Source organism: Magnolia sinica, chromosome 3 (assembly GCF_029962835.1).
Source record: "Magnolia sinica isolate HGM2019 chromosome 3, MsV1, whole genome shotgun sequence".
In the NCBI taxonomy this organism is placed as follows: domain Eukaryota; kingdom Viridiplantae; phylum Streptophyta; class Magnoliopsida; order Magnoliales; family Magnoliaceae; genus Magnolia; species Magnolia sinica.
Window position 1 is genome coordinate 111,742,668 of NC_080575.1, and position 26,925 is coordinate 111,769,592.

At 42.4% G+C, this 26,925-nt stretch overlaps 2 protein-coding genes across 3 annotated transcripts; both read left to right on the forward strand.

Moving 5' to 3' along the window:
* The first annotated feature begins 1,135 nt into the window (after positions 1-1,135).
* LOC131240732 (uncharacterized) lies at positions 1,136-2,861 on the forward strand. The gene is made up of 3 exons (XM_058239159.1): positions 1,136-1,352; positions 1,452-1,937; positions 2,044-2,861. Exons 2-3 carry the CDS (start codon positions 1,845-1,847, stop codon positions 2,794-2,796), a joined length of 846 nt encoding a protein of 281 aa, XP_058095142.1. The 5' UTR covers positions 1,136-1,352; positions 1,452-1,844; the 3' UTR covers positions 2,797-2,861.
* A 57-nt stretch (positions 2,862-2,918) lies between these two features.
* On the forward strand, positions 2,919-5,028 carry LOC131240733 (uncharacterized). Of its 2 annotated transcripts, XR_009168846.1 has the most exons (7): positions 2,921-3,051; positions 3,134-3,375; positions 3,468-3,671; positions 3,751-3,843; positions 3,916-4,023; positions 4,119-4,526; positions 4,630-5,028. XR_009168846.1 is itself a non-coding variant. In XM_058239160.1 (5 exons), the coding sequence occupies exons 1-3, from the start codon at positions 2,958-2,960 to the stop codon at positions 3,627-3,629; spliced, it is 498 nt and encodes a 165-aa protein (XP_058095143.1). In that variant the 5' UTR covers positions 2,919-2,957; the 3' UTR covers positions 3,630-3,671; positions 3,751-3,843; positions 3,916-4,024. The 2 variants fall into 2 exon arrangements, 1 of the variants encoding a protein (XP_058095143.1); XM_058239160.1 differs by lacking the exons at positions 4,119-4,526; positions 4,630-5,028 and having other exon boundaries at positions 2,919-3,051; positions 3,916-4,024.
* Positions 5,029-26,925: the final 21,897 nt, after the last annotated feature.

The window sequence follows — 26,925 nt, forward strand, 5'->3', positions numbered from 1 at the left end:
TTTAAAATTTCTGAACTCAATTTGATTTTTAAGTTGATAATTCAAGGAATATTTTCTCAGTATTTAATGGTCTGTTGTGACTGAAATTACAATGGATTTGCAATGGCTTTGAATATTTCTCTTTCTCTTTTAATATTTATGACGTCAGGAGGCCCTGTTGTTCACCATCTTCTCCTGGGCATGGTAGGATGACAGTACCCTTCCTGATCTTCATACATTGTCGATTGGTTGGTAATTAGTTTAATCCTGTTGTTTACTTTGTCTCCTGGGCATGGTTAGATGATGGAATCCATTCTAATTCATACACCTTTCATCTCTTGAAACCTATATCAATGGCAGTTCAGTAAAGTTCCATAATTTGTGATCCTGGCATACGATCTCCCTGATCTCTACAAGTGGATCCTCTGAATCCCTAGTTCCCGTCCTCTGAATTCCTTAAAGTCTTAGATAATTCTTCCACAATTATTCCTTAATTTCTATTTGGTTTAGATCACATCTTAGTCTAGTTCTAGTTCTTCTTGGTTTCAGATAACGTACAGGTATCAGTCCCTGTGGATTCGACCTCGGTCTTACCGAGTTTATTACTACATCACAACCCTGCACTTGGGGAGTGAACAATGTCACTTTTGGAAAGAAGACCGTAGGCAGTCATGGGCATAAGAGAAGACGAGAAGACAATGAGGAAGAAAGATATAACTGGAAAAATAAGAGCATTTTCTTTGATTTACCGTATTGGGAGCATAATCTATTGCGTCACAATCTAGATGTGATGCATATTGAAAAGAATGTATGTGACAATGTGCTTGGGACATTGTTGAACATTGAAGGGAAAACAAAAGATAATATGAAAGCACGTCTTGACATGCAAGATATGGGTATAAGACAAACATTACACCCGAGACAGCTCTCATCAAATAAAATATATTTGCCACCTACATGCTTTTCTATGTCATCGAGTGAAAAGGATGATTTCTGCAAAGTCTTGAAGCGGGTGAAAGTTCCAGATGGTTATGCAGCAAATATTTCACGATGTGTGCATCTCAAAGAGCACAAAATTTTAGGACTCAAGAGCCATGATTGTCATGTTATGATGCAACAAATACTTCCGTTGGCGATACGAACAACACTTCCTTGCTTGAATTGAGCAGTTTCTTTAGGGAATTATGTTCCAAAGTAGTCCGAGTAAAAGATTTCGACCAATTGGAATCTCGAATTGTGCTAACACTTTGCCATCTAGAAAAGATCTTTCCACCGGCTTTTTTTGATATTATGGTGCATTTGCCTATTCATTTAGCGGGTGAGGCCAAACTAGCAGGACCGGTACAATACCGATGGATGTACCCCATCGAGAGGTGCGTGCTAATATTTATAAATTAAATTTATTTTCCATGCTATTCTAGTCATGCTAATCGACCATATATTTCTGAACTGTTTAATATTGGTGACCATAGGTACCTACACACATTGAAGTCCTATGTACGTAATAGAAGTCGGCCCGAGGGTTCAATTGCAGAAGGGTACTTGGCAGAAGAATGCTTAACTTTCTGCTCAAGGTACTTGCATAATGTGCAGACAAGGTTCAACCGACCAATACGGAATGATGATTATGGTAACACCGTTACAGAACAATCATCTATTTTTCCACGAATAGGTCGTGCATTAGGGAAGGCTAAAGATTGTGTACTAAATAAAGTTGCATTTACACAAGCACATCGATATGTTCTGTTTAACAGCAGCGCAATCATCCCATATCTTGAGTAAGACAACTATGACACTTAATTTATACTTGTGGAAAATAACTTCCCACTGTTTCTTACTGGAACCAATTTATATACAGAGAACACATGAATGTTGTTAAGCAGAAGAATCTTCGCGCACGACCAAGGGATATAGAGCGCATTCACAATGAAACATTTCATGAATGGTTTAGTGATCATGTAAGTAGTCGATGCAATAAGTTGACGGACATGTGCATGTTCACTTATTTTCATTGTCTAGACACATGCTTCTATTTTAACATTTTTTTTTTATATATGCGAATAGGTTGAACAGTTGCGCTATGCAAAGAATGAGCAGGTCTCAGAAGACCTTAGATGGCTAGCTCGAGGTCCTAATATGGCAAGAAGATATGAAGGTTTTATAGTAAATGGCTTCAGGTTTCACACTAAAGATCGAGAGAAGAAAAGAAAAACTCAACATAGTGGAGTTGTGGTGACTGCAAAGACATCAAGCTTTGCGAGTGTTAATGACAAAAACCCTATTGCAGGAGATGTAACTTACTATGCTGTCTTGACAGACATCATTGAATTGGAATATTGTGGTGATCGAAAGGTTATATTATTTAAGTGTGATTGGGTTGATGTTCTATCTCAGGGCAGGGGTGTGAAGAAGGATAAGTTTGGGTTCACGCTCGTGAATTTAAAACGGCTATGCCATACTGGTCAACAGTTGTTTGATGAACCATTTGTGTTCGCATCTCAAGTTGAGCAGGTGTTCTATGTGCAAGACCCCATCGAGAAAGATTGGCATGTTGTAGTGAGGACGAAACCTAGGGATTTGTTTGAGATGCGTGGGGAAGAGTCTACAGATGATGTTGACACTAACTTAGAGAGTTCATCATTCAATGATCAAAGTTTGGAGGAATCGAGTGATGACATTATTAGTTGGGAAAGGATAGACATCGATGGTACAACAATTGTCACACCTTTACTACCTACCCAAAAGATGGTAGAGGACCAAACAGATGATACTGATTTTTCTGATCCCGATGGAGACGACATTATGTACAATAATTGATTTCTTATGTACCATATTGCCCTGATATATGAAAAAGAAATTCAAATGTTTTTTTTCATGCGATTTTGTTATTATTATTACTGTTTTTTGAAATTTAACTAAAGATGAAGAATATTTTATTGTCATACTGTCATATTGCTAGACATATACAGGTGTTAGACATGAGGCGCATCAAACGCACGGCTAGGCGATCGATAGGTCCTATGACTGATGCGGGACCTAGCCAGACCCAGGCTACAACGGGTCCCTCTAGTGGTATGTTATGCATCGATTATTTTATGTGTTTTTATGCTAAGGAACTATACGAGTATCCATATTAATGTTGTTGTTTTAACAGATTCACAGGGTGCGATAAAAAAGAGAGGCCACACACGATGCCTCGAAGTTTGGAAGATGCGTGAAGGACAACGCATTACTATTCCCATCAATACTAAAGGACAACCCGTTGGTGACAATGTTAACAAGTTGACAAACTTCCTAGGGACTATAGCACGCAATGGGGAATATGCACCCCTTACATTTACTGATTGGAGGGCAGTGCCGAATGAGAAGAAGGATGATATGTTAGGACTTGTTATGGTAATGGTGACAATGCTTAGTTTTTTTCATTTTTCATTTTTTTTCCATTTTTTGTTCATTATATGATTGTCTGGTTTTAACATGTGATGCAGTCTAAGTTTGAGTTTGACGCGGATGCAAAGAAGTGGGTGTTACAATCAATTGGTAGAAAATGGAAGGACTGGAAAGGTGAACTGAAAAAACTCTACTATTCTCCTCATGAGACTGACGAGGAGCGGCTTGCGAACCTTGATGAGCGGGTCAAAGAGGATTAGTGGAAGGCACTCATTCAGTTTTGGAACTCTAAAGAAGGGAATGTATGTGATGAGTAATTATCGATTGCTTTATGTTTTAGAATTACACAATAATTTACTCCGTCGGTGTGTTCACATATAGGCTCGTAGTAAGACAAGTTTAGAGAATCGAAAAAGACAATTAATCGGCCACGCTGCAGGCTCAAAGAGCTTTGCACGGATACGTGAGGAAGAGGTAAATTTTCTTAATCACTCGATCAACCATGTTGGTCTATTTCTTATATATAACTTGTTTACATAATGATAGAGGAAGAAAACGGCTAGTGGCGAGGATCCAAGCCGGGCAGATGTGTTTATATTGACCCATACGTGCAAGAGTGGTAGGCCTGTGGATGAGGCTTCATTAAGAGTAATGGTATATCCATGCATCTAATCGTTATGTTTTATACTTTAAAAAAAAATTCTCTCATTTATCGTTGTACAATCTAAACCGATATTTTTCTATTGCAGGAACAACTTAATGAACAAATTTCTCAGCAGCCCGATACCTCACAGAATAGCACAGGAAGGAATGACTTGTTCTCTCAAGTAATGGGAGAAGATCGACATGGCCGAGTCCGCACTTATGGGTTAGGCCCCACTCCTACTGATTTGTGGGGAACAACACGTAGCCAACGAAGGATTGCCTCCGCTGCTCAGAGTAGAAATGAAGAATATGAAGGACTGCAGATTGAAGTATCATCCCTAAAATCGGAAGTTTCATCCCTAAAATCGGAAGTATCATCCCTAAAATCAGATTTTTCATCTTTTAAAGAATCCATGGCGCAGCTGATATCCTCTAGGACAAATCTGAAATCCACAGTATCAGATAATTCAGCTAATCTCAACCTAAACCAACCGGCCTCATCATCAAGCTAGGTAATTATATGATATATATGCATATATTTACATGTGTATTATGTCCTATATTATATAGAGTTTAGTCGGTATATGATGATTGACATTGATTTATCATTTGTAGGGACACTTAGCGAAAAAGGGAAAGACTACGACTTGCAGTAGTACCGGGGTAAATTTTCACACAAATCAAATAGTTCTTTTATTATGTTTTGAGATTATTGTGTTCTTAATTAGATGTGGTATACAAATGATGCAATGTATTGTGTTAAATAGTAACTTTTATTTGTAGGACGTAATCGAAGTTCTTCTTACTAGTATCCGTGGGGTTACTGTCGCTAGAGGGATTGTCTTGACTAAGGATCCGCTCACAAAAGTAGGTGGGTTCCCACTTGGAAATGGTTTTTGGGAAGTATATATTCAGGTGGCAATTGTACGTGAAGAGACTTTGATGAGACCCTATGGACGGTACAGAACAATTGGGGATGCGGCTGGAACGAGTATTTGTTGGCCTGATTGTTGTTGTTTGGTAAGATTTTTTTTTTTTTTTCATATACAATAGAACTTATATAAGATTGTAAATATTAACTAATTTCTTCTTGTTATTTTATTTTGTAGGTTGTGACAACTATGGATTGAGCTAAATGGAGGGATCTCTCTCTCTCTCTTTTTGTTATTTCTGAAAACAAAAATAATTGATTTTGACAGTTGGTTGTGATAGCTAATGTTTGTTTCATGTTAGTGGTTTTGCTTGACTAATCTACAAAGATTTATATTGTGATTTGTTTCAGCTTTTCATCTTCTTATGCGTAACAGAAGGTACACATTTCTATTATCATTTGTTTTGATTTTTTCTCTGCTTATGCGTAAAATATTCTGATTTAAATATTAAGAACTATGTAGTGGCTTGATCCCAATCTTCTGAACATTGGGTACGTAGGCAGCCGTTCATACTAGACCGTATCGGTGCAGCCACAAACTATTTTTTTTCCCCTTCTTGTAGTGTAGATGCATTTTCATCAGGACTACTTGGTAGTAAGAGAGGTGGATGATCAATATATACCCTTGTGTTTAGTTTCTATGCAGGTAAGCAGATATTCCACCCCGTAAGTTTTTGACATGTTTGTTTAATTGGAGCTTCAGTGAATATGACTGTCATAAGAGAAACTTTAATGCTCTGGCATGGTGTGATGGATGATATGCAGGGTGCTAAACACAGTCTTTCAATGGCCTGAGATGCGCTGCAAATCGGGTCTCCAACTCGACTGCATCAGACCGTAAACTAGCCTTCCATCTAGCTAAACACAGTCTTTCAATGGGATTGTTGCTTGGGCTAAAGCTAGCCATGATGATGGACTGATACCACCCTCAGATGGGGCCAAGATCTGGCATCTATCAGACCATGATAGTGGCCATGGTTTGGCCGCAGATAGGCGGTGAAATAAGCCCTCCAATGGGGTCTATTTAAGCCAAAAAATGAAAACAGGGCCGGAGACAGTCTTCAAAACAGCCGCAACAGGGGCGACATGCATACACGGTTACAGCTGGTGGCCTACGCAGAACATGGGCCTCACCAAATGCAGGTGGGCTGCACTGACACTTGGCCTCACCAAACCACAGGTGGGTTGACGCTGGGCCACATCAGGTTGCATGGGTCTCTCTGACCGTCCACATATGAACGTCATCCAGGCCTTCCAGCAAGGGACGTTCGACTCTGTACGTTTGAGATTATATATATGGTGTGTGTGTGTGTGTGTCTGTGTGTATATATATATTCACAATATAACTAGTGATGGTGGGTCCCACACGCATGGACCCACCTCATGTATATCTGGGCCGTCCATCTGTTGGATGACCGCTGCCCTTGATATCAGCAGATTGTGGAGCCCGCACATGGTGAACATCAGCACCGTCCATTGCTGGACGGTACCACGTAAGGCCCTATCATGATGTATGCATCCTCCACGCCATCCACATGTGGGACCCACCTGCCTTTAGCTTGGCTTAGGTCTGCTAATCTAGACTGTCCATCCATTTAGTTGTTGGACCACATGCATGGCCCCCCACCATGATACATACGGGACGGTGGGCTAGTGATCTCACCCGTTATATAGCTGCTATGTTAATCGGCAAGTCGGTGGGGACCCGTGTGACGTATGTGTGCATTTAAACCATCCAAGACCCAATGGTCCGATCGTATTGAACCCACCTCGATGTAGATGTGTGGCCTCCAACCAACAGTCAGGCGGACCACCTTGGGGGCCGCCTAGATGGGTCAGATCAGACCCAGATTGGGCCACTCCTTGGGCAAATCAAGGCTAGATCTGGGCGCTCCTTTAATGTGAACTGAACCATTGTAATTCCAGGTCATTCAATTGACCCTGGTGTTTTGAAAACCTTAGATTGATTATCTACTTGGTAGTTTGGTTTGATGTTTGTGTTTTACTGGTCCTTCAATTTAACAATGTCAGAATTGTCTACAGTCTGTTTAATATTGATTAATATTGTGTTCTCCAAACATTGTGGATCTCATGTTGAAAGCTATCTATCAGGTGGATGGTAACTTATGATCGGATGCCATCATTTCTCATACACATAAGCACATGTACACACATGTATATTGAAAATGATCAAGTGCAAACATTTTCAATACCACAAACTTAGGTACAAATGACTTGTGTGGGCTCCCCTTAACATTACTTCGGGAATTTGGCATGCAACCCAATTTCAATTTGTTCCTTGCTACAATACCTTGTTTTGGCATGCAACCCTTTGGTACTTAGCAAACTAGATTTCTGAAAAAGACAAATACGAGTAAAGACTTGCAGTTACTCTTTTGTTCAGCTGAGAAAACTGAAAGGGCATTTATTCAGCTGAAAAAACTGAAAGGGCATTTATTCATCAATTGTTAGGGACTGCCAATTCCAGCACTAGTAAAGACTTGCAGTTACTCTGTTGATAATTTATCTTCCAAGATTTTGATTGTTTTGGATCTTCCAGTTTCACATTTTAGATAACTAGCCTGGTTTTTGGGATAGGTTATCTACAATGGGGCCAACTGATTTTCGTATGTTCCACATCCTCATCTGCATGTGAAGATGTACATGTGAGCTAGCAAACATCCACTATTTTTTTTTTATCTTTAAGTAGTTCTAAGTTCTTTTTTGTTATCTTCTCCACATGTTTCATTTACTACAATTTGCAAGCAGGTATTGTATTTATCGAGCTTTTCATTTCTTTCAGAGCTGTCCCGCATCTATTTCAAAGCTAGTCAGCGAGTGCATGGGGAGCCCATTGGAAGATGTCAGTGGCATGGTGTCTTCTTTGCTGTCATTTGGGGCATATGGAATGAGAAAAATAAGAGAAAATTTCAAGGGAAACAATTCCCAGTCTGTGGCATCCTTTGTAGGATCAATGGAGGCCTAGATTGGGCGACGACCATCCAGCACTTTAGAGGATTCTCAAGGAGGATGATCTATCAGGGCATGCACTAGCAATGGTAAGCAATTTTTTTAGGTGGTAATTATTTAGACATTATAGGGAACTATACTATGAAACTATTATGTTCCTTAGTGTTGTATTGTTATTCGTGAATTGTAGGTGTTCTTCTTTCTTACTTTCCATAGAAACCAAAATCAAGCCTATCCAAAACATGGAGGGCCACAAGGATGCCTAAGTAGAGTATCTTAATATCACATGGTGGACTAACCAATTGCCAAAATGTCTAAGTTAATATCTGAATGCCAATGGCCTTTTGAGGAAGGGGAAACAAAAATTGAGTTGAATTGAGTTTTTTCTCCAGCTTTTCCTGTTTGTGTTTTTGTATATTGAGTTGAAGTGATTTGATCATTCCTCAATGCCGGGGTATTGAACATGCTAACTCTTTTAAACAGGCCCAGAAGAAGCTGTCGGCGATTGGATCGTGGGAGAACACAAAGAAGGCTTCTGTGGAAGCTCAGTTGAAAAAGATAAGAGGTAAGAAAGTTATGCTTTTGCATTAGATGTAGAGGAATGATCCAATACTAAACATTCATAGCTAAGTAAGTTAATCAAGCCTTCAATCTTCTTACTCGAGGGGCACTTGTACAAGATCTGGGCCATTCATTTATTTTGACCCAATGCAGATGGGCCATGTCGCTGAAAAACAGTCCAATTTCACTTTTATGCATTTATGATCTTCTTCTTTTATTTTTCTTTTTCTTTCTTTCATTTCTTTCTTTTTAATCTGTAGATGGGAAATGCTGCAGCTGAATTTGGTGGAGGCTTGCCTCTTGGAATGACAAGAGTGAGAGAGGCAATGAGAAACAGAGGAGTTCAGAAACCAGAGCCAGGTAACAGCCTCATCGAGCTACATCCAACAATTTAGCTTGAATCAGAATTTTCAAGGACTGTTGTGGATGCATTTCTTTCTTGTGTAGCAGATTTTCTATATATGTTGTTAGACTTCCCTCTTCTCTTTCCGTACTTTTCTCTCCCAACTTTTCTTTTTTTCTTTATTTTTTTTTTTTTTTTTTTTTTCATTTTCTTTCTCCACCTGATTTGAAAATAGAAAGGGAATTCATATATATTACTCTCCTTCCACTGATAGACAATTCATTTTCTAGGATAAAATGGTAAATTCAATAGAGCTATTGCATCTATTTGTTTTTCTATTTTTTTTTGGCACCATTTAAAAATTGGCAGTGACTCATCCACCTTACATATCAGATTGATTTACAGCTATACACACCATCCATATTGTGGATCTCATTGTTGATGGAGCATTTCTAAAATCAGACATTTCTAAATCACACTGATCAAGCAATCCTAACCATCCAATTAATGTATATCATATGGATAGATGGTTAAAAATAAAAGTGAATGGTCCAAATTTGGAAGGACAAATCTGATGGTTAATGTTATCTTCTCAGTGAAGATTTTTTATTATGCACTTGTGCTCCATCCATAGATTTGGATGGTCTGGATTGCCATACAAGCATGCCATGTGTATGTCTAAAGTCTCACCACCATTTTCTAAATGGTGCAAAACTAACTCTTGACTCCCCTTGCTCAAGACCTGACAGATGACTCTCTTTTTTTTTCTTTTTAAATTTATGGGCAGTGAAAATTATAATGATGGAGAAATTCCAAGTATCGCATGGTAGCTTATGCTGAGGGTTAAAATATTTCAATGGAGACGTATCCTATGGCAGTAGGATTGCGCCTACAACTAACCGACCGGTAAAAAATGGAAACAAATCTGTTGGGATAGTGCCCTTCATGGTGATGTTGGTTTTTTGAATTGGCCACTTGGATTCTGATTCACCCTAAGCAGAGTAGCAGACCTCCTTGAGTAGTAAACCTTGATGATGGTGATGCTGGTTCTAATTGAAAATAAGTTGGTCCATTTGTTCCACTCAAACATCTTTCTTTGGCAGTCCAGCAGACTATGAAACTGAACCTTTTCTGGGTCAAACAATTTGAGCTTGTTTTAGTTCTTTCATTTAAGCAGAGCAAGTTCGATTGGATCTTGCTTGCAGCCAGATGAATGCATAATATTTCTCAATTGGTTTTGATTAAATTATTGTTTGGTTTTATCTGAATTTTGCTGGATCTGAATTGGCATCAACCAATTCTCATTTTACCTTTGATTTGTTGTAGGAAAAATCAATGAACTGGAATTATCAAATGATAATGCTGAGAGTTCAGCGGATTTTTGTTCCGTAGACTCGGATTGGTCTTCTCCTGATAAGAGATCCATTTCATCAACTAATGTGTATAAGGTGAACTCCCAAGGAAGCTCAACAAGAACCTCCAAATTCTGAGTTGTCTACAAGGTGGAGGCATACCCGCAATTTCTCACCCGCTGCAAGCCAGTTAACACTCTACAAGGTAGAGAATCTCTTACAGCCTGTTTGAAGGCAAGTAGAGTGAACCTCAATGGCAGCTACACAACTCACCAAAGATCGACAGAAGAAACCAGTCCCTTGGAAACAATGGCAATCATTGACAATGAGGAGATCATTGACATTAACCAAGGTATTAGCTGCTTAGATTGGTGTATAATTAAAAAAACAAAAAAACTAGGATACATGTGGGTCACCTTTTCTTTTTCTTTTTTTCTTTTTTTTTTTAATACTTTTTGATAAGAAAGATTTTCTCTATTGCTACGGATTTTAGGTCGCCGTGATCTCTATAGCTACGGATTTAAACCGTAACAAGATTTAAAGGGGTGAGATCCCATGGCTACGGTCGTACTGTGAGATAGTCATCTTTAGCTACGGATTTTATCCGTAGCTTTTGACCTATAGTCTGGTAGTGTAGCAAAAAACTGATAATTTAGCGGCGTCCAGCACAACTGTCAGTAAAGGTCCTGACCGCCGGTAAAGCCTTTACCGACTGAGGCTTTACCGGCTGTTAACTAACCGTGGGCAAAGGATTTGCCCGCGGTTTTCTGGGTCTTTACCGGCGGTTTTGACCGCCGGCAAAGGCCAGTTTTCTTGTAGTGAGCTCCCCCACGGGAGATAAGAGGGAGATCCGAGATTGCGTGGAAAACTCTGTTATGTTGGTTAGAGCTACCCCAGCAAGCAACGCTATCCGCCACGGCATTGGACTCTCTGGGGATATGCTTGAAAGAAATAGAAGAAGAGGCCCGAATGGAGTCGAACTGGTTTTTCCAGTAGTAAACACTCCAAGGGACATTCCCAGCTTTGGAAAAGATGTCCACCACTGCGAGGGAGTCACTCTCCACCTCGATGCTAGAGAAACCAAAATCCTTGCTACACTTCAGACCGTCAACCACTGCCTTTACTTCTGCCAGAAAGGTCGACCCCATGCCGTAGCCTCTTGCGGAAGCAAATATGAAGACGCCCTTATCATTTCTACAGACTCCCCCACTCCCTGATGGGCCCAGATTCCCTCTGGATGAGCCATCAACATTCAACTTAACCGAACCCCCGGCTGGGCCAATCCATTTCACAATGGACATAGAGGGGAGAGGGTTAACCCTCGGCTGAAGACAAAAGTCAGCAACTGCCTCTCTATCACCCTAGGATTTACTAGGCGGGAGGGTAAACGAGTTGGACAGAAGGGAGAGCCAAAGCCGAACCTGATAAATGGAGTGACTGATCCTGAACTGAACATCTTCAAAGCGATGCTCATTCCTTGCTTTCCAAATCTCCCAGAGAATGAGGGCCGGGGTGAGCCCTCTAAGCATACCCAAAGTGGACGTTTCCTTAGCAATAGCCCACCATTGGGAAGCTCTGCCCCCGACTGATTGATTAGGGAGGATAGCAACAGAAAGAATCGCCGAAAAATGGGCCCAAATTGCTGAAGCAAGCTCACCTTCAACAAAGAGGTGGTCAAGGGACTCTTCTTTGCGGCTGGTGGATCTACAACAATCACAAGAGGAAGCCATGAGGATGCCTTTCTTCTTCACGCTGATGTCAACAGGGACTGCCTTATTGAGGATCCTCCATGCAAAAATTGTAATTTTGGGAGGGAGATGAGGGTGCCATGCCCATTTAGCCTAGATACGTACCCGGCTTGGGGACCGGACGAGGCGCCAGACGGATCTGGTGGAGAATTGGCCCGAATTTTCCCTAACCCAGATGACGTGATCCGCACCCTAGCAGAGGGACAGACCTTCCGTAATCCTCAATAAGGCAGTCCCTGTTGACATCAGCGTGAAGAAGAAAAGCATCCTCATGGCTTCCTCTTGTGATTGTTGTAGATCCGCCAGCCGCAAAGAAGAGTCCCTTGACTACCTCTTTGTTGAAGGTGAGTTTGCTTCAACAATTTGGGCCCATTTTTCAGCGATTCTTTCTGTTGCTATCCTCCCTAATCAATCAGTGGGGGGCAGATACTTAGTAACTCAGAAATTTAATTTACATGTGGCGCACATTGACTCATATACATATATTAAACCTATTGAATTGTGGAAACCACTTGAAATCAAGTGATGGTCCAATATAATATTTGTTGGACGATCCTGACCTCTGATTAACGAACACTTATTTATTGAAATAGGAACACTGGATATTTTTAATTTTTAACCGTCAAATAAATGTCCACCAATCCGATATCAGGACTATCGAATGAGTATAAATTTTGGTTTTTTTTTTTTGTATAAATTTTGGTTTATGACACATGAAATTAAAGCAATTTGAACCGTATAATTATACTTACTTATATGCCACCTATACAACTTTTTTCTTAATTTGTAAGTGCCTGAGTATTATCCTTCACACTCCGGGAGTAGAGAAATTTACCACGGTAGATGCTACCTTTTATCCAGCGATTTTTACAAAGGATACAAACCTTACCTTACTAACTTAGACTTTGTATGTACGGTCGGAGCACTTGAGGACGCAAATACCCCTGTTCTTTAAAGTAGACCTATTCCTATGGGTTATAACTGTCGCCATAGATACCATAATCCGTAGCTATAGATACCGGCGGCGGCCCCCCTATAGCTACAGATTATAACTGTAGCAATAGGAACAAAACAAATAGTCACATCAAAGGAAATCTATTTTCTTTTTCTACTGTTTGACACTGAATCCATGGTTTCCAAACATGTCCTAATGGAAAGAAGGTAAAAATAATAATAAATAAAATAAAAAGATGTAGTTCTTTAAGATAAGATAGTGTTGTTGGCTTTACAGAACAGCCGAATGACCTTCATTTTCATGGCTCGTCAGATATTAAGGCACTAACTTTCATTTGAAGATGGCTTTTATTGTCTGATTTTCCACATAAAAGAATTCAACTTGTGAGAACCTCTTGTATTTGAGAAAATGGCTGATGTGTTACCATTTCGATTAGTGTCAAAACAAGAATGTATGGTTATCTTGCCAATTTTTTGAATCCTTTTTTCTGTTAGCTCAACTGTGTCTGTCAGAAAGGCTTTGCTATATGATGAAAACCTATCTTAGTGAATAGTGATTATTACTTCAACTTTAGAATGCCTTTTGGAATTAAGCGAGGCAACCTAGGACTTGAGCGACACAACGTAGAAATTGAACGAGGGAACCTTGAATTGAGTGAGGCAAACTACAAATTAAGAGAGGCAACCTAGGAATTGAGCAAGGGAAACTACAAATTAAGTGAGGCAACATAGAAATTCAGCAAGACAACCTTGGAATTGAGCGATGCAACCTAGGTATTGAGCGAGGCAATGTAAAAATTCAACGAGGCAAACTACAAATTGAGCGAGGCAACTTAGAAATTGAACAAGGTAAACTACAAATTGAGCGAGGCAATCTAGAAATTCAGCAAGGGAACCTAGAAATTTAGCGAGACAACCTAGGAATTGAGCGAGGCAACCTAGGAATTGAACTAGGCAAACTACAAATTTAACAAGGCAAACTACAAATTCAGTGAGGCAACCTAGAAATTCAACGAGGCAACGTAGGAACTGAGCAAGGCAAACTACAAATTGAGCGAGGCTACCTAGGAATTGAGCAAGTCAAACTACAAATTGAGCGAGGCAACCTAGAAATTCAACGAGGGAACCTAGAAATTAAGTGAGGCAACCTAGAAATTCAGCGAGGCAACCTAGAAATTAAGTGGGGTAAACATGAAATTGAACGGGGCAAACATGAAATTCAACGAGGCAAACATGAAATTCCAGCTAAGCAAACTTGAAATTCAACGGAACAAACATGAAATTCAGCAGGAAAAATATGAAATTGAGCGGGGCAAATATGAAATTGAGCTGGGCAAACTTGAATTTCAGTGGGGCAAATATGAAATTGAGCGGGGCAAACTTGAAATTTAGTAGGGCAAATATGAAATTGAGCGGGGCAAACATGAAATTTAGCGAGGTAAACATGAAATTGGGCGGGTGAAACTTGAAATTCAGCGAGGCAAACATGAAATTCAACGGGGCAAACATGAAATTGAGCGGGGCAAACGTGAAATTCAACGGGGCAAACATGAAATTGAGGGGGGCAAACATGAAATTCAGCGGGGTAAGCATGAAATTCAACTTCCTCTCTTCCAAATCCATTTTTTCCATGATAAGTTTCCTCTCCGAGATAGTTTTTCAAATCTCATTCCCTCCTACACCCATTAACCTTTAGATTTTCCCTTCTAACCATCTCCTTCAAAAAAATCTTACCTTCGACCACTTTATTCTTTTAATTTTTCTAAGTACTTTCATATTGGACACAACTCCTAAAGAAAAAGAAAAAAAAGAAAAAAAAAGAAAAAAAAAAAGAAAAAGAAAAACTCCTAAAGATCAAAGGATGAAAAACTATAATTAAACTAAAATTTACTATAAATAGTAAAAATGTAAATATAATAGACTTTTGACCATTAACCTTATGGAATCTCATAAAATAAACTACTTTTTTTGGATAGAGTGACTTCTCATACCCCAAATTCATATATGGCATGTCGGATAACTCATTCTGGTTTACGAGATAGGCCGTTTTGCAACATAGAGTGGCAGATCCACCGCCGAAACCGGCAGTCTGCCGCCAAACATAACAGTGGGTGGCGGTGCCACCTCCGACCCGGGGATGCACTGCCATCCCTACCAGATGGTGGCGAGGCCATCGCTGGAATTTTCTACGATTTCTATCATTTTGGACTAACTTCAAAAAGTCATATCTCTCTCAATGTAACTCCGATTTAGGTGATTCAAAATCTAAATTGAAGCTTAATAAATCTAATTTCATATAAAAATAAATAAAAAATAAAATTAGAATTAAAATATAGTTATTTTTAGGATGTGTTGATAACTATACAAAAATCATTAGTTTTGTATAGCTGTTACTTCTAGAATTTTAATAATTTTTCTACAACTCCAAATGAATTGAAATTTTGTAGGATGAATTTAAACTTAATGATAAACCACCATAAAAATTTTAGAAATATTTAAATAACTAAAATATAAAAAATGTTACAAGGAGTAAAGAAGTAGATCCAAACCTTAGGTGGACCACACCACAAGAAACGGTGGTGATTGAATACCCACCATTAAAAACATCTTACGGGCCACTGGAATTTTTATTTGCAATCCATCCTGTTGATAAGGTTAGAAACACCTGGATGAAAAGACAACACAAACAATACCTTGATTCAAAACCTTTGTGACCCACAATTTTTTAGATCTGCTTTATTTTAGGGTTCATGTCATTTGATGCTATAGTCAAAATAGGATAATATGCATGATTTTAGGAAAACTTAGCCCGAGACTGTATTTGAAGCATCCTGGAAGATTTATTATTTCAATGACAATTTGGAATAAGATGTAAATGACATACATAACTAGGTCAGGTTTTGCAATGACTCGGCCTACATTGTAATTTTCAAGTTGATTTTCTTTGATTAATTTTGATGTATGAGCATGTATCATGGTCTAGATTCATGTTAAAAGGAAAGGGTTCCTTATCATTAATTATTATGTCAAGCAGGGTGCATATCTTTGTCAAAGCTAATTGTTTTCAATGGACAAGTTAGGTCATATCTCTTACATGTTTGTAGTGTACCCATCTTGGTGACATTTCAACCACAGTTAGCTGGTCTGTTCATATTTCCATGGTATTGGTTCATGTATCATGATTCAATAGTAGTGGCCTGAACCTCACGATTGCTGGATTAGGCCTTGTGCTAATTTAAAGAGTGAAGTGACCTTATTGAAATTCAGACACATGCTGTCGCTTGATCTTGTTGCTTGAGTCTTATAATGAAAATGCAGGGGATTCAAGCATGTTAGCTCTTAGTTTGTACAGGAATTATGGTTCCCGGCCATCAAGCATTTGTTGAAGAGTTAAGACTTGTGTCGTGTGGGGTCCATGGTTCAACAGTCCAAAATTTGAAATAATGAGCCTAAGTGGGGGAAACTGGAAATTGAGCGGGGTAAACTGGAAATTGAGCGGGGCAAACATGAAATTGAGCGGGGGAAACTGAAAATTGAGCGGGGCAAACATGAAATTGAGCTGGGCAAACAAGAAAAATGAGCGAGGCAATATGGAAAAATGAGCGAGGCAATCTAGAAATTCAGCGAGGCAACTTAGAAATTGAGAGAGGCAACCTAGAAATTGAGCGAGGCAATCTAAAATTTGAGCAAGGGAACCTATATATTGAGCGAGGCAATGTAGAAATTGAGCGAGGGAAACTAGCAATTGAGCGAGGGAACCTAAATCCCTCGATAATGAGCGAGGGAACCTAGAACTTGCGTGAGGCAACGTAGAAATTGAGCAAGGCACCCTATAAATTGAGCGAGGCAACCTAGAAGTTTAGCGAGGCAACGTAGGAATTCAGCAAGGCAATGTAGAAATTCAGTGGCTGCTCCCCGAAGGGGGAGAATCCCCTCTAATGGAAATTTCTATACTCCCGACTCTAAAGGCTTCACCCTATTTGTGGCAAACCTACCTTTTGACTGCTCCCACGAAGACACCTACTGGATCTTCCAACAATACGACAAGGTCATAGATGTTTACATCCCCTCCTTCCCCAACTCCTCTCGACCTCGCCGCTTTGCCTTTATTCGCTTTTAATACGAGGATGAAGGTCATGCGGCCATGGGCGTTCTTGATGGACACCGCATTGATGGCCGCAAGGTCCAGCTAAAGATTGCAAACCCGAGGAAAACCCGCACCCCACAACCTGGACACAGCTAAGGAGCTCAAGATCCCACTATAAACCCCGTTCCCAACACCCAAGACCTTTTCCTCAAACCATCCCCCAACTCTTTTGCTGGGATTCTCCGAAAACCTTCCTTCAGGAAACCCACAGGTCCATCACCTTACAACCCAACCCCCGTAATATAGGATCCTTCTTCCATAGTAGACAAGAAAGTAGTCAAAACCTGACTACTACAACTCAAGCTGGCCATCACTGCTAGAGCAGCACACCCATCTACATCAATTCACCATCTTACAGAGCTTCTTCGGCAGACCCAACTCCGCGCATCAGCAGTGGATATTGTAAGAATTTCCCCATCTCATTTTCTCATATCCTTCAAATCTAAGGAAGAGCTGAGTCTCTTCATGTCTAACCCGCAGATCCAAGACTAGATGGGATTAAGCGACATTACCCCCTGGTCGCACGGAGCTATGCTCGGCGCTGATGGGCTCTGGGTACGACTCTTCAGGATCCCTGCTCATGCTTGGATCGAATCAGTGTTGCTAGATCTTGCCAGTTACTTCGGTCAGGTCACCATGATCGATCCAAATAGCAGATTTGGCCTATTCCAAATGTTCGCCAGGATTAAAATCTGCCCAAAGCCAGGAGTAAATCTCGATACAATCCTGAAACTTATCGTTGGCGATGAAATTTACCCAATTATTGCAGTTTTAGAACAAATCAAAGTGAAACCCCCTCCCCAACCGCCGCTCAAACCTCAAGCAAACCAGGAGAAGATAGGCGAATGAACCCGAGATTAGGTGATCAGTACATTTGTGACTGAATATCTAGGTGAAGTCTCTTGCTCCCAAGATGTTCGCCCAAATGCCGAGTAGAGCAGGGCAACACGCTACACACCCAGTTCTATACAACCTAACCTCCCTATTGCTGATGGCCCTAACCACAGTGGTCATGACACGGGAATTGCTGCCCTGAGCCAAATTCTAGCATTACCCCAACCCCCAGCCGCTGCAACTTCTCACCTTACCAGCCTTGTTCCCTACTTACCCGATTTCTCACCTAACCAGCCTCTGTCTAAATCCATCCCACCAACTGTCATCGACCAGGAACCCTCTCCTCAGACATCCCTACCTCCCAGCCCCATTCTGGCAAATCCTAGCTATTCCCCCGCTATATGGCCTCCATGCTCCAAACAGCAACCTATCAGCCGAAGCATACTCCTTGCTGACTCAAACCTCCAAGAAAGAAACCCTAACCAGCCTCACCCCATCAGACTCTCTCAGAATTCTTACCATCCCAAATCTGTTCAAAGGAATGCTCATATTATTCCTCTTAATCCACCTATCAATGAGGGTACTTCCCAACACTCATAGCTTGACCACCCTCAAGTCTGCCCTCTGAATCCCACTCCACCAACCCGTTTCTCTGAGCACTCGACAGCCTTGTCTGATGGAAATTCTCCCATCCTTAACCACCGACGCCCCAAGTATCATCACCTCAACCCTCCACAATCTGTCCCATATCAATTTGCAGCCATCCTATCCTCCCAATAGGCCCTTCCCAGATCTCATTCTTCCCTCCTCCCTAGACTTGATAAAAGCCCCCCGTCCACCCCTGATTTAGCTGTCCCTCTTTCCTTAGGCTCCGATCTAAGCGAGTGAAGGCTAGAAGTTGACCTCTCACCTTACTTTTCCCTAGCTGATAAACCTACCACCACTCGAAAGCCTAGCTCCGTGATCGGGTTTGGGCTTGCCTTGACAGGGTTCTATTCAACCAGGTTAAGCAGCATCCTCCCCTCCCTGATTTCCCCTGAGCAAGGTGCTTTCATTCAAGGCCGCCCCATTGTCGAGCAGATTGCGCTTGCTCAAGAACTCTTTAGAGATATCAACAAAAAGCGAAAGCACAGGGGTGACAACATTGTGATGAAAGTGGATATGGAGAAAGCATACAACAAGGTGAGGATGCTGCTTAACCTGCTTAACCTTACTTTCCCAAACTTCCATGTCTGCCATCTTCCTCACGTAAACTCTAACCATGCGCCCCTTCTTTTGGCCTTCCTGCCTAGGCTTCCTAGCTACCCGAAGCCTTTTTGCTTCCAGCACATGTGGCTTCTCCACGATTCCTTCCAGCAGGTTGTGCGTACTGCCTGGAACCTGCAGAGTGATTCTCACCCAATATATAATGTTCTTCTCAAATTCAAGCGTGTCAAAGAGGCTCTCAAGAAATGGAACAAAGAAGTTTTCGGTAACATATCCACGCAGGTTTCCCTGGCTGAACAGGAACTTTCAGAATTGGAAAGCCTTATATGCAATGTCAACATGATGACAACCCATTGCAAACCGATCTCCAGTTGAAGTTTAAAGAATGCTAAATAAAGCTTAGCCAACTGGAAGTCATGAAAGAAATGTATTGGAAGCAGAACTTGAGAGTCAGCTGGCTAGACGTGGGAGACAGAAACAACTACTATTTTCATGCAGTTGCTTTGGAAAAACAGAGAAAAGCTGAGATCAGAACTATTAGGCTGCAATCTGGTGAAATCATTTCTGACCCTCACACCATAAATTGAATGGTAGTAGATCACTTCAATGCCCAGTTTACCACAACCCCCTACGCTGATCACCCTGCCCTGCTGGATGCGATCCCTCAGTTGGTCACCCAACAGCAGAACGCGGATCTTCTGTCCATCCCATCCTTGCACGAGGTGCATCAAGCCACGTTGTCCATCCCTGCTGATGTTGCGGCAGTCCGGATGGTTTCTCTGGCGTATTCTTCGTTGGCTGCTGGAACACCATCGCCTAGGATATTCACAAGCCACCAAATATGTTTTCCAGGGCGAGGCCATTCCGCGCGTTGTAAATGCCTCCCTCATTTGCCTCATTCCAAAGTCCAACTCTCCAACTAGCTTCGCAGATTTCAGAACGATAAGCCTGTGCAACTGTCTGTATAAAATTATCACAAAAATTATTACCCACCAAGTTAAGCAGCATCCTCCCCTCCCTGATTTCCCCTGAGCAAGGTGCTTTCATTCAAGGTTGCTCCATTGCCGAGCAGATTGCGCTTGCTCAAGAACTCTTTAGAAATATCAACAAAAAGTGAAAGCACAGGGGTGACAACATTGTGATGAAAGTGGATATGGAGAAAGCATACAATAAGGTGGACTAGGGCTTCCTCAAGAAAGTCCTTGCTCGATTCGGCTTCAGCAATAGGTGGATTTCCTTGGTGGTGGATTTCCTTGGTGGAAAATTTTTGGGGTAATTTCTGGTTCTCAGTCCTGATAAATGGTGAGGCTACTAGTTTTTTTAAAATCGTCTAGGGGACTACGGCAGGGAGATCCTCTCTCCCCGGCTCTGTTCATTATATCCACGGAGGTCCTAAGCCGTGGGATAAAAGCCTAAATTACCCATGTTCTATCTTACCTTTCAAGCTGCGGAGAGGCTCCCACACCGTTTCCCACCAGCTCTACGCCGACGACACGCTCTTATTCCTTAACGGCAGTCTCTCGTCAATCAGGGCTATGAAGAAATTCCTTGACAATTACCAAGCGGTCTCCGGTCAAACCATTAATTTCCACAAGAGCTCTTTCATCTGCAGCAACTCTCTTACGACAGTGCGAATCAGAAATATTAAGCGTGCTTGTGGTATCCCCAATTCAGCAACTACTTTCAGCTATCTCAGGGTCCCACTGGTCATTGGCAGGATCAAGGCTGCAGCGTTTCAACCTCTCATCTACAAAATTGAGGCCAGAATTTTCGGTTGGCAGGCCCGATTTCTTTCCCAAGCCGGTAGATCGACTTTGATTCAGAACATCCTCAGCAGCATCCCTGTACATTCCCTTGCAGCCTCCCACCTTCCTAAGCAAGCAAGCCCTGGAAAGGAGGATTGCTAATTTTTTGTGGGGCTAGTCCGATGGCAAACGCAAACTTCATTGGTGCAGTTGGAAGATGGTTTCTCTCCCCAAAGTGGAAGGGGGTCTGGGTATAAGGAGGCTTGCCGACACCATGCAAGCTTTCAGGCTCAAGATGGCCTGGTCTATCCATTTCAAAACAAGTCATGGCCTCTGGAGGGATTTCATGACAGCCAAATACGGACAGGGCCGTAACTCAAATGGGCAACAATTCACTCCTACGTTCGCCTCACCAATCTGGAAACAGATCCTTTGATTAATCCCAACTTTGGAGACTTCCTCACAACTGCAAATAGGGTCCGGAGAAAGCAATCTCTGGACCACAAATTGGTCTAGGCTGGGCCCCCTACAGCATATTGACGGTATCCACATTCCTCCTTCACTGTGCAACCTCAAAATAAATCAACTTCTAGGCAAATCAGGCCCTCTTCCTCTATCATCGGCGCTGAGAATACTTCCTCAAGAGGTTTCAGATCTCATCTTCTAAGCCGGTTTTTGCACTACTTCTGGCCCTGATATTCCCATATGCCCTTTCACGCCCTCGGGGGATTTCTCCATCTCTTCGGCCTGGGATCTCTGTAGATTGGGCCAGCCGCGGAAGTAGTGGACCAAATGGATCTGGCATCCATCCCTCCCCCCAAAATTTTTTACCTTGGTGTGGAAAATCTTGATGAAGTCAATTCCGGTTAAAGCGAGTATTCAAGCAAAAGGCATCCAAATGGTGACTAAATGCGTCTGCTATTTTAGTAGCCAATCATCAATCATTTTTTACGGGCCATGTAGAGATAGCGAGTCCATCTCACATTTATTCTTGGAAGGTGGCCTGGCTAGAATGGGCTGGGATTTCATAGCTTCAACTTTAGGCATCACCATTCTGTGTGCAATATCTGTCGAACAACAACTTCTTTAATGGTGGCCAGCGCTTGCTTCTGACGGGCACATATCAGTTGCCCATAAACTAGCTCCCTGTGTCCTGCTCTGGGAAGTTTGGAAGGCACGAAATGCAGCGGTCTTCACTAATACCAAGCCTCAATCCCGCTCACTGCTGGCTTGCATAAGCTGGTGGATCAAGTTTCTTAGGGAGAAGAGCGACTCTAATAATCTGTCATCTCCCTCTCAGCATGGCACGTTGATTCCAGGGCCTTCTCATCCTTCCTCCGTTGTTCATTCCCAATTTTCAAATTCAGTGGTAACTTGGCATCGGCCCCATGCCAGGTGGATAAAAATCAACGTCGATGGGTCTTCAATTAGAAACCCTGGACCTACTGGTGGTGGACGACTATGCAGGGACAGCTTTGGTGGTTTTATTTTTACTTTTACGGAAGGATATGGGACAGTCTCCAACACCCACGTGGAGCTCAGAGCCATCCATGATGGTTTGCGTTTGGGCCTTTTGAAAGGGTATCGTTGAATCATTCTAGAATCGGATTCTCAATTAGTCATAAGCTTACTTTCTGGCTCTGCTTCCCCAGGCAGGAAATGGTACTCCTAAATCACCAAAATTCAAGAATTGACATCATCTGTAAGACCCGTATCCCATCCCGTACTATTCCGTAGGCTTCCGCGGTCATCCTGGTCGAATTTCGGTGACCTGCGATAGGTTATTGGTGTTTGAGCGTAACCCTGAGACGTGTCCGGTATATCTGAGTTGGCTCGACCCGAGACTGGTACCAATGTGACCGCGCCGTCATCGCGGTTCCGATGCCGCGTCTGCACGCTGATGCGGGACCCAGGCCAGGAGATGTGGGCCCGTGTTCAGTTTGAGAAAAAACGCCGCGCATTACGAATTTCGAGAGAATCTCTACAATAGGTCACATCAATCCATCAATAAATGTCAAGTACACAACCTTACCAAGCCCATTCCTCACCCATTCCCCAAGTCAACTCTCTCTCACATAACCCATACTCATCTCATTCATTTCTTACCTCAAGTCAACAAACACCATGCCATCTCATCCCATCACCCCACCTCACCACTCCTCTCTTTCTCATTTCCTCCCAAACAACCCACGTCCAAGCTCTCCATGAGAGGAGCTAAGTGTGGCTCACCTTCCTACCACCCAATCCAACCCTTGGATCATCATCCCAACCGTCGAAGTTGTCCCCTTGGAGCTCTAGATTGCATAGGCAGAAGAAGTCTAAAAATATCTAAGGTGGGTGCTTCTCTCTCTCTCTCTCTCTCCCTTAGAATGATGCGGGCCCCACCGATATGTTAAATCTAGTCCATCCATCACATGGTGTGGCCCACCACATTTCAGGGAGATCCATACCATCTACTCTAGGGACGGTGGGAAGTTCCACACACTGGACTAAATGATATTATATATATATATGTGCATGGTGGGCCACGTGCAGGTGGGACCCACCACGATGCTTGTGTTAAATCCATGCCATCTAGCGTCCAGGGACGCTGGACGTGATGGAGGCTAACATGAAGTGCGTGTACTGCCATGAGTGTGTACTAACAGTTAACAATATATATATATATATATATATATATATATATATATATATATATATATTATTTAACCTTTTGGGTGGACCACTCATGTAGGCCTCACCTTGATGTGCATATCAAATCCACGCTGTCCATTCCATTTCTCAACCCATTTTAAGCGTTAAGTCGAAAAATGAGACCAATTTGATAATCTGGCGGGCCATGGCATAGAAAACAGTGTTTGCTACCATTGAAACCCATCCTGATGTCTCTGTACCCTAAAATACATCAAATATTAGGCTTGATGGGTCTGTCTTGATCTGTAGAAGACAATGGGTGGGGTGGATATGACTGATGTGGGCCCCACCTAGGAAAAACCCTGAATAAATGAAAAATAATAAAATATATTATGCAGCCGGACGCTGCTGGCTGAGGATGCGCAGGCAGGGTCTTGCGCTACTTGGCATGAAGGGCAGGGACGTGGGTCCCATGTGTGGGCCCCACCGTGATGTACTTTGAACATCAATGCCCTGCATTTGGTGCCCCTCCGTCTAAGACCGTGGGCCACTCTAAAATTAGCCATACCTGGAGTTCATGTGGCCCACATCACAGGGAATAGTGAGATTGAATGGCTGCCATTGACACCCTTTTGGGTATCACAGAAGTCTTGGGTCAATACAAAATTTATTTTTCCTCTGCATCCAGGGTCCCTGTGACCTGATCAACGGGTTGGATTGCAAATAAACATTATGGTGGGCCTCACGTGGAACCCACCAAAGATGTATGTGTTTTATTCACACCCTCCACTGGTGTGGACGGTGGAACCCACCACGGTGTATGTGCTTTACCCACACTTTCCACTCCATTGGCTGGACGGTTAGTGGACCCCCACCTTGATGCAAGCGTTGTATCTATGCCATCCAACCATCTGTAGAGATGTAGATGGGTCTCACACGTGGTGCACGTGCCTGAAATCCAGGCCGTGTACACGCTGTGGGACCTATTGTGATGTAATGCTTTATCCATATCATCCATCAGAGCAACATGGTTGCTGTATGCACGCTGCAAGTTCTAGGGGCCTGGAAATGAGGGATGTGTTATATCCCAACTGTTCATCTGGGCCACACCTTGATGTATATATTTTGTCCAACCGTTCGTCAGGTGGGCCACATCGCAATAAACAGTGGAGATTGAACATCCACCATTGAAACCCTTTTTGGGTCACGGAGGTTTTGGATCAATAGGATATTAGTTTCCCCCCTTAATCCAGGTCTTTGTAACGTTATGATCAGATTAGATGGGGAATAAACTTTATGGTGGGCCCTGTGATTAGTTTAACAGTGAGAACCACTATCTCCATGGTTATTTGTGGCATGGTCCAAATGATCCTTCCAAATGATTCTTTTTGGGGATGTATGAGGCCCACCTTGACATATATGAGGCCCAATGGAGCGACCCATTCATAAGGTCCTTCTTGATGTATTTGGAGCCCATGGGTAGAGGCACATTGTGATACATTTGAGGCCTATCAGATATGGCCCCTTTGTGACGTATATTAAGCCCGTGTCAAGGCCCATTATGATGTACGTAAGGCCCATGTGTAGGGCCCACCTGTGATGTATGTATTAACTGTCCATCTTGTGTGGCCGTTGAGATCGTACTTGAGGCCCTATTGTATGGCCCATTGTGGCGTATCTAAAGCCCAGATTATGAGACCCATTTGATGTATTTGTGGCCCGTGGGTTAAGGCCCATTGAGATGTGTTTCGGGCTCATGGGTTAAGGCCCACTCGATGTATAAGATGACTCATTGGTGCGACCCATTGATACGGCCCATCACAATGTATTTTTGGCCCATATGCGGGGCCCACCTGTTTGTATTTTTGGCCCAAGTGATGGGGCTCACCTATTGTGTATTTATGGCCCATTACCGAGGCCCATTGCAATGTAATTCTGACCCATATGATGTGGCCCATTGTGATGTAATCGAGGCCCATTGATGTAGCCCACTTAATGTGTATAAGGCCCATGTGTAGAGCTCACCTATTGTTTATTTGAAGCCCATGGATTGTGGCCCATCCGATGTATTCGGGGTTTATGTGATGCAGCCCATGGTAATGTGTATTAGGCCCTTGCGTGAGGCTATGGGCCCACTATATGTTTAGCTCTATATAGGCCACTGCTTGGGAGCAATGATGGTTGAATGTCTACATTGGTGGGTAATGATGGTTAGATGTCCACATTGTGACCTTCCCTTAGGCCTTGTGCGTCCGATCATCGAGGCTGATTATTGATTGATTCTGATTGTTGTCGCCAACTGCCGATTTTGATCATCGAGGCAGATTATTGATCGATTCCGATTGTCATGGTCGATTGCCAATTAGCGATCGCGGCTAATTATTATGACCGATTGTCGATTTCGATTGTCATAGCCAATCGTCAATTCCAATTATCGAGGTCGATTATCGATCGATTCCGATTATTGTGGCCAACTGCCGATTTCAATCATCGAGGCTGATTATTGATCAATTTCGATTGTCATAGCCGATTGTCGATTCTAATTATCGAGGTCAATTATCGATCGATTCCGATTGTTGCGGCCGATTGCCGATTCCGATCACTGAGGCCGATTATTGATCAATTCTTATTGTCATGGCCGATTGCCGATTAGTAATCGAGGCTTATCGATTGCCTATTCTGACTGTTGAGGTCGATTGTCGAGGTCAATTATCGTGGCTAATTCTAATTGTCGATTCTCATTGTCTAGGCCAGATATCGAGGCCGACTGTTGAGGCCCATTGTGATGTATATGCGGCCCGTATTTAAGGCTCGTTGTGATGTGTATTCATCACGTGTTTGAGACCCAATGTGATGTATATGAGGCCTATGTGGTCAGGCCCATTGTGATGCATTTGAGGGCCAGGTAATGGGGCCCAATGTGATGTATATAAGGCCTATGTGATAAGGCCCATTGTGATGCATTTGAGGACTAGGCAATGGAGCCCAATGTGATGTATATGAGGCCTATGTGGTAAGGCCCATTGTGATGCATTTGAGGGCCAGGCAATGGAGCCCAATGTGATGTATATGAGGCCTACGTGGTAAGGCTCATTGTGATGCATTTGAGGGTCAGGCAATGGAGCCCAATGTGATGTATATGAGGCATATGTGGCAAGGCCCATTGTGATGTATTTGAGGTCCAGGCAATGGAGCCCATTGTGATGTATGTTAGGCCCATACAAAAGGCCTATCGTGATGTGTATTAAGCACTTGAGTGAGCCCCATGGTATTGTGTATTTGGCCCTTGTGTGAGGCTATGAGTCCACTATATGTTAGGCTCTGTGTGAGTCATTCCTTGGGGGCAATGTTAGTTAAATGACCATATTGTCAAGGTTGATTATCGATGTCGATTATTGATACTGATTACGAGCATGTGACAGTATAACATCATAATACATGCCCATACGCATCATCCGCATATTTGTTATGAGATGTGGTCGATCA